The sequence below is a fragment of the Neolamprologus brichardi genome, chromosome 17 (assembly GCF_056152115.1).
Source record: "Neolamprologus brichardi isolate AB-2024 chromosome 17, ASM5615211v1, whole genome shotgun sequence".
NCBI classification, from domain to species: Eukaryota; Metazoa; Chordata; class Actinopteri; order Cichliformes; family Cichlidae; genus Neolamprologus; species Neolamprologus brichardi.
In genome coordinates this window covers 29,013,505-29,022,385 of record NC_142120.1, presented here as the reverse complement: position 1 = coordinate 29,022,385, position 8,881 = coordinate 29,013,505, and the positions used below count along the sequence as shown (strand labels likewise).

At 36.9% G+C, this 8,881-nt stretch overlaps 1 protein-coding gene across 1 annotated transcript; it reads right to left on the bottom strand.

Annotated features, from left to right (window-relative positions):
• Positions 1 to 333: 333 nt before the first annotated feature.
• On the bottom strand, positions 334 to 6,764 carry LOC148097969 (complement factor H-related protein 1-like). Its single transcript, XM_087831171.1, has 7 exons — positions 6,604 to 6,764; positions 5,625 to 5,819; positions 5,330 to 5,506; positions 3,471 to 3,656; positions 2,868 to 3,047; positions 1,663 to 1,842; positions 334 to 659 (listed from the first exon to the last, which is right to left on the bottom strand). Exons 1-7 carry the CDS (start codon positions 6,671 to 6,673, stop codon positions 466 to 468), a joined length of 1,182 nt encoding a protein of 393 aa, XP_087687297.1. The 5' UTR covers positions 6,674 to 6,764; the 3' UTR covers positions 334 to 465.
• Positions 6,765 to 8,881: the final 2,117 nt, after the last annotated feature.

Below are 8,881 nucleotides of genomic sequence, written 5' to 3'. Positions count from 1 at the left end.
TTATAGAGGAAAGTACACGTCAGGTGGATTTTTTTCCTTGTCTGAATGATTCTACATACAATGACCCAGAGAGAAGTTATGGAAACTCCAGAACGATCAAAAGGTTTTTATGACTGAACAAACATCAGCCAAGTCATGTTTTTGTACAGATCATTTGATAACTCTTTAAATCAGATACTTAGTATTCAAAATTCAGTTGCTGGGCAACCTTTATTAAATCATAAAATTCTCAGGCTAAGCCAAGTGAGGCATATAGGTTCTGAATTTGTGTTAGAAGATTTATGCAAGATAGATTTCACTCAGAAAACACGTAGACGCTGAAAACAGACTCAGTCAGCATTTATTAGCTTTTATTGAAATGACCACAAACAGCACCGGTACTTCACTGGTCTAAGTCTTTAATCTGCTCTTCAATTATTGACACATTAGTGCCCTCGTGTTTATCTAGTCTTGTACAAAAAAGCATTACTGGCAAGTCGGCAAATGTATCACACCATGTTCACACTTCTGAAGCATTCTCACTGTCCCAACATCTCTGTGTCCACTGGTACACCTAAACTCGATTTCATCATTATGTTCTGAATACAGTTTATCATCTCTTTTATATTTGAACTGAATATTATGTCTGTTCATGTCGTCTCTATTCACAGTGCAGGGTTCTGTAAGACATAAAGATAAACAGTCTTTTAATGTTAGTAAAATACATGAATGTACAGAATATTGTGTTCTGTAAAGGACTCTGTGGCTACAAATAAAATTTATTTTCTCCTGCCTAATTCTAAATTGTGGTCAAACACTGGAATGGTACACAGATGATCTACTGTTGCTGTTGCTCTTGTGGGGTGATTACATTCACTGTTAATTTTATGTAATAGTTCTGTGACTATTTTACATGCTGAAGTCCTGTCCATCCCAGCCTGACTCCTCTCAGCCTCACTACAGTACTAGACACTTTAATACCCACCTGCACAATGTACATTTTTCAAATGTTTCAATTTGAAATTTCCAGATTGTCTTATTTTATTTAATTCACCTTTATGGTTATATGTATATATGTTCTCTCTTTTTGCATGTACATAATGTTCTCTCTCTCTTTTTGCACAGTTCACTGCGTGGTGTGCTCGTATAACTATGTGTGTGACAAGGGCTCTGTACTATAATTCAACTTCATCATGTCTATTTTATAATATCACCTGAAGTCAACAGGAAAAAAAATTAAAGAAGATCTTACTGGAGCTCATCATGGAAAAACATAAAACATGTTTTTCAGTAAACCTCAGACCTTACTATCCACACACTGAGAAATGATTTTTTACCTGTTGATTTCTTATGTCAAACACAACAGGCTCCAAAAAATCTATCACAGTTTTTTAAATGCTTGTGGTGTACACCACCACAGTGGACTTTAAACTGAACATTTAAGATGTTTATTGAAGGGCTTCAACAAAGCAATGCATTCACTGTTTGTGAGTAACATATTTAATTTCCTATTTTATACATTGTTTCTCATCTTGAGAGGCTCACAAGCAGTCGTGTATATTTGTGTATATATAGGTCACACCTCTGGAATTAAACAAAATTAAAAAACAGAAACCAAAATGACTTTTTACGTTTCTCTTCACACAATGTAACATGAAAAATATAAAGAAAACTTTTACTTACGGAGGCATGTAATCTCTCCAGTCCATTCACCGTCATTACATGTTTTGAACGGTCCACCCTCCATGACGTAATAACGCTGACAGATATATTCAACCTTGTCATTATGTTGGTACTGGTATTTGGGTCTTGTTTTTGTGTCTCCATCTGAAAGAGGTGGTGGCCTCCCACAACCCTGGCCAGCTGCAAAAGTGTGAGCAATAGAGAAAAAAAAGTTTAGACAACATTTAGTCACAATAATTTTTTAGTCACGTTTTTATGTTCATATACCGTCACATATTATTTTACATTTCAGGTGAAGTATTCATCATGCAATCCGAGTGCAGATCACAGCCTTAAGACTGCTTTGTCTTCCTATATATGTAGTTCTGTTATGCTTAGAAAGCGGTCAGCACTCTTTGTAACTAATGATAAACTGTGTTGTACTGGTATCAAACTCATGTTGCTGTTGAAATGACCTGGTTCTTTGATATATTCATCTACTGCCCTCTCCCACATCTTACAGATCCTATCCTTTTAATTGTTTTAATCATTTTATTGTGAAAAAACATTTTTTTTTTAAGTTCAAACTCTTCTGTGGTTCGTGTGCGCTCATCAGGTTCTCACATTTCCTCTGACATGTCCATAGCATGTTGTATTTCCCTGTTCCTCCATGTAACCCATGTTAACTGGTGATGACATGTGTGATGTCTGTGGCAATGATAGAGGGCCACTTAAAAACACTGAAATCGTGGAAAGACAAACCTGACATTAAATCTCTCAAAGTGTGACTTTGGGCAGACTGCAATAGTGTATCTAGGAGAAGTAGTGGGTGGTGAACAAGTGAAACCCATCCACTTTAGAACTGAAGCCATTGTGATGTTCTCAGAGCTGCAGCACAGTTTGGGGATGGTGGGTAATTACAGAGGTTTCTATAAAAACTAATTCTTCTTGTTCGTATTAATATTATTATTATTTAATGATATAACTGCAACTAACCCTGAAGTCTACATTGTGGTGTGTTCAGGTATAATCTTAAATGCACCACATTTCAAACAGTTTTGAGCTACTGTCTGTGTTAGTGAAAACAACTTTTCAACGTCACACTTAACCAACTTCTCAGATTTACTAAACTTCTCAAACTGGTTCCAGCGTCCCTCCACTGGCTGTTTGTTTACTTAGAACATATTTAAAAACTTTGTGTGCAACAAAAGGGAAATGTAACTCACGGCGGCATCTCATCTCTCCAACCCAATCACCATCGACACAGGTTTTGAACGGCTCACCCTCCATGCCGTAGTCTCTGTCACACACATATTCAACCTTTTCATTGTGTCTGTACGTGTTTTTAGCCGTTGTTTTGGTCCGTCCATCTGAAAGACGTGGTGGCGTCCTACATTGCTTGGCAGCTAAAAATTGTGGGCAATAACAGAGGAAAAACCAACATTAGATACTATTTTGTCACAATAATCACATTTTCACTCTGACCTGCTGTCATGCATCATTTTTCATTTGAAGTGAAATATTTGTCATACACCCTGTGCATCACTCTCCTTTACCTTAACACTGTGTGGCCATCTGTGACAAAGAATTAACCAGAAACAATGTTCACACAAACTAATTAGCACAAGAGCAGATCAGGCAGAGGACATTTTACTGATAACCTGAAATGTGTTTTTACCTCAAAACAAACTATTAATTTCTGGTTTAAAGTGTGTGTAACTTACACTCATTCACACGACACACCAAGAAATACCAAACACAGCAATAGCAATCTTTTTCCATCCTTTGTACTGATAAACAGTAAGATCACAAGAGGACAAGTGATGTACCTTCACATCTGGGAAGAGGATTGCTCCAGTGTCCATTTTCCAAACATTCAAGCGTTGCATTCCCTTTGATGATGTGATTACTGTTTTTACAAGCAAATGTTAGATGTTGTCCTTTTTTCATTTGATCGTCTGTTACATCTGTGGTGATTGTTAGAGCTGCTGGTGTTTCAGGGACTCTACATTTCTCTGTTTTGAAAAAGAGAATCTGTTTTACTATGAGGTTTACATTATAAACATGAAACCAAATCAGATTTAAAGTAATAAGACACTTTTTCACTACATTTTCAAACTAAGCAAGTTTTTCTTTAAATATTTATTATTAATAGGCATTCAGTTTCTCATTGCTGTAATGGAGATGTAATCAATGTCCAGTCTTTTAGATAACTCTTTATTGTCATTGCAGAGTCATACTAAGTACAGCACTACAATGAAATTGGAAATCTGTCCTATGTTGGCACTAAATATAACTAAAGAAAGATGAATAAAGATGAAATATGCCAGCAGGCAGAGTGACAGCCAGCAGTGTTTTTAACTTTTAAGACTCCAGTTTTAAATCTTATTCACCGCAATAGTTTATTTTCATGTACGTACGTATACACTGAATATTGAGCTCCTTCCATTTCTCAGCTGTGCATTTAATCGTGGCTTCTCCTTCTAGTTAAGCACTGATAAGTTACTGTAGAGTCAGATTCAGTATTCCCTATAATAAGGAGTTAGTAGTAACTCAATGGTCATAAATGTATTTGTCCCTTGTATTCATGATCCAAGCTCTAGTGCTGTGTAAAAGTAAATATAAACAGAATGCAATGATTTAAAAATTTCATAAACCCAGATTTTTTCACAATAAAACATAAAACATTTGTCTTAGATATCCTATATAACCTTCCTTTAAGACTGCTTTGTCAAATAAACTGCCAATTCTGACTCAAACAGCCCACTGAACGACTGATATTACTTATGATCTCTCCTATTGATATATATCCTTCTGTTATGCTCAGAAAGTGGTTAGCACTCATTGTAACTAATGATAAACTGTGTTGGACAGGTATCAAATTTATGTTTGAGATTTCTAATTAATTCCCTCCTCACAGTCCTGCCAAATGTTGTAAAGGAAACGTTGCTGCTGCAATTATCTGCTTTATTTGTTTATTCGTCTACTGCCATCTCCCACATCTAACTCATTCAAATCCCATTCTTCTAATTCTTCTTATTTTTATAAGAAGTAATAATTCCTAATGATTAAATTAAATTAAATTAAATTAAATTTTATTTATATAGCGCCAAAATCACAACAAAAGTCGCCTCAAGGCACAAATTGTGATTTGTGATTTGTTGTGATCATTGATTTGGCTCAATGATGTTTTTTTTTGTTCAAGGTCAGCTAAGTAAAAGCTGCGGTGCCCTTGTGCTCGAACACCAAATAAATAGTTCCTACCTTGCAACAGTTAGCTTTATCAAGAAGAGCAATATATCACAAATGAATGTGAACAATCACATTTATCCTGAACATTCTTACCTCTACATTCATTAGAGCCATGCAGGCCATCTTCCCTAAAGATTGGAGTGAAACTTCCTTCAGAACCTCTCTTGCATTTATACTGGACACTATTATCTTTCTTTTATCCCGAATAAATTTTCACAATAATATTGTGAGTAGACTGGCTCTAATATGGTGCATTTCTTCTCTATGTGAGCACTCACTATACTTAATACAACATGCATCGTTCATTTATTGACAGACAAGTTTTGAAAAGATGTGCAGTTATTCACAAGATTTTTTAAATCATATTTTTGCAAATACATGAAATAAAAGAAATAAAACCAGAATTTGAAGAAAAACAAGCTACACCTCATAATACCTTGACAAAGTGGATTTGGTTTCCATCCATCTCTGGTGCATGTGGCCCAGGGAGCGCCATCTGTACTCCTGTAGTCTGATCCACATGTGTAACTGACAGTGTCGCCCAGTCTTTGCTGTTGCCCAGAATCACCCCAGTAATCCAAATACAGAGCTTGTGGATGGCTACATGTAACCTCTAGAAAGAGATATAGACTAACTAATAGGGGCAGATCATCTTCATGTATAAATGAACCGCTGCAAAGCAAGAAACCTTAACCTTGAAATATGTGTATAAAGCAGATGCGGTTTTATACCTTCACACACTGCTCTGATAGCCCAGTCTCCGTCATTTTTGCAAGTAGTCTCAGCTGAGGTGGTCTGAGTGTTCAGAATCCAGTAAGCCTCCCCACATGTAATTCTTATCTTCTCACCGGGAGAAAACAAACTTCTATAAGCAGGTTCATATGTGGTTCCTCTGAGTGGTGGAAGAATCAGTTGACATTTTATTTCTGAAATTGTTGAAAGATGAGGCATTTTGACCATTAGTATGTTATAATAAAAGATGCCGTTTGTTAAATGAGATTTGAAGGGCAATTGTGAGTGTGACAGGAACAAACACACAGACACACGCACAATATAAACAAATTCCCCTCTTGCCCCCCACGGTCATCTACTAAAGGCCTGGGTACTTGAGGGTCCTGCTCAGTGTCTTAGCTGTTCCTAGGACTGCACGCTTCTAGACAAAGACCACTGTTACCTTCACCCTCCACATCTTCTTGAAATAAAAACTCAGCAATTGTGGGTCTTGCTGCCATATCATCTTAAATCAATCATGTGATTTAGACGCACCAGCATGTCTGGCAACTAGTGGGTTAAATGACTAAAATCCTTCCAGGTTTTCATGAGTTTTGCTTTCAGCCTTTTTCTCCATGGAGGCTGGCGTCTACATGAAAGTTTTATGTGGTTCTATTAAATTAAATAACGTGCATCGCCACTTTTGATTATAAATATTAAATATAAACAATAAAAATAAGAATCTATGTCAGCTGTATGATGTGATGACGTCTTTCATTTTGCATAAAACTATTCTTAAACAAATGTCGTTTCTGACACAACTCCAAAAAGGATTTGTGTCTTCACCTGGGAGAGCTGAGTGAATGTGCAAAGCACTGCATTAAAATGAATAAATGTGTCATTGACTAATTAAAAGGCTGATTTCGATCCACTGTTTAAACATCTGTTTGTTACTGTAAACTATTATTAAGACAGAAACTAGTAATAAGACTTTCTTACCATTCTGCTGTAAAGATTCATTTGGATTCAGCCACAGGAGAAAAAGCCAAGGAAGGCCAAAGAGTCTCATTATTCAAATCAGGGATTGCTGTGTTCAGGAAATACTGCCTAAGAAGTCATTCACCTCCACACTTACACAGACTGAACTCTTTTACCACATGAATATGTGCATGCTGTGAAACTTACTCAGGGACACTGGCATTTAACCCTTCCACCTGACACACACACACACACACACACACACACACACACACAAAATCAATTATTCAGATTTATGTCTGTTTTCAACTGTTGGGTATAAATATAAGTATACTAAAATATTTAATATTTATATCGATAAGTATTAAACAAAGTTATAGCACACTGCTGGCACACACAGAGTTGTTCTGCAATTTTTATGTGATTTGTTTACCATTGTGCTTGTCATTCATTTACATGTTTGTTCAGGCAGCTCATGTCACTTCCAGTTAAGAAAAATCTTTAGTGGAAAGAGGACAAGGTCATTACATCAATAAATTACCAAAAGAAAAGAGAAAAAAGACACATGCTCCATCCTCCTACTTTTTATTATATGGAAAATAATAATAATTATTTTTCAAAATAAATAATTGACAATTCAAATAATGAAACTGGCATTTAAACAGTTAAAATCCTGAAATACTGACTGAATGTTTTATTATTTGATAAGGGGTCAACTTTATTAGGTGAAGCAGAAAAGATATTGATCTATGAGGATTTTATGGCAGATTTTGTATAGATCTGCGTGAGGACAGAGCCAGAGATTTGAATGTGTTTTTCAACAGATTTGACACTGCAGTGAATGCTTACCCCTTCTGACTTACCTGTAGCCAGCCTACAATCCACAGGTACACTACACTCTCCCTCTCTCCACCTTGCACCATAGCCTCCTGTGAAAGTCCTGAGACCCCTCCCCCACCTATCACTTTCACTCATGCCCAGGTTTAAAGACAAATGAGAAGACTCCACTCAGGCAAGTCTAAGTAAGGTGAGTCCCTGTGTGCTCACGGCCCGTGCCCCCAGCTTTGTGGAGTCTTTCATAAACTTTTCATGATGCCAACAGACTCAATAAATATAAATAATAAATATCTCATAATTAGCTTCACATATTTGTGTTTTATACTTTATTGCACATAGTTAATCATTGTAGAGTAGTATTAGAAGTAGATTGCTACACTCAGATACTAACAGACATAAATAGAGAGGAGCTCCCTTCTCTAACGAATTTGCGGGTTAGGGTCTGTCTCACTAGTGAAGGCACCAGAAGGTAAACATGGTCATAAATTTTGGGATTGGAGAAGCTCTTTCTCTCTTTCTGCAAGTCTGACCGAAAGCCACTTGAAGTGGAGATGCGTCAAAGTTAAAGTTGCAGAAGAAGAAATGTGAGCCGACATCAGACCTAAGGCCACCCTAAACTGTTTCGACCAATCATGTTAACATTATCCTTATCAAACATAATAAAAAAATGTTTACTGCCTGGGTGCAGCAGCCTTTTGTCTCTGAGCCGGAGAGAGGAAGTCTATAGCGCCATGTAAAACCAGTTTTTTGATAATAAATTGCAAAAACTTATATTGGGGGATATTTGTCTTCTCTCTCACAAAAAACTCTACACATAGTAACCTATACTCGATGGTCACGAAAAAGCCATTTTAACCACTGTACTTGGAAAAACTCACAATACATTGGACTAGTCATTAAATTTTCCAAGAAAAACAGTGAGCGGCTGCCTAACTAATCAAGTGGTGTTAGCTGCAATGGCGGCCTCTGGAAATTACAGCAAGGACTACACTGGATTCAAGGTTGGAAACTTTGTTCTACAGTTTGCAGCTGGCTGGGAGGAGGCTTGCTGCTTTTCTTCCTGTGTGACAGACAGTGCGGCAGGGCAGAGGACTCCTCTTGGATTTGACCAGGATACTCCTCAGAAGAGAGGCGCCAGTTTATAATTTTTTTTCAGGGCCACTGGGTCCCCCGACCACAGCGATACAGGCCTGCAACCGTATCGGATGTGGCAATTCTGGGTTGGTTTGTGTGTGTGTCTGTGTGTGTGGTGGTGGCCCATTAAACTAAAGTAGTGAATTAAATCACAAGTTACTTTGGGACTTTATTCTACTTATTCTATTTTCGATACTGAAGGTGACTAATTGATTTAATTATTTTTTTTGCTTGTTACTCAGTTAACAAATTTAATTCAACTTGAAGATCTTGTTGCAATTTAATGTTTCCTATTCCCAGATAAGTTTTTAATAAGTAGTTATTGTGT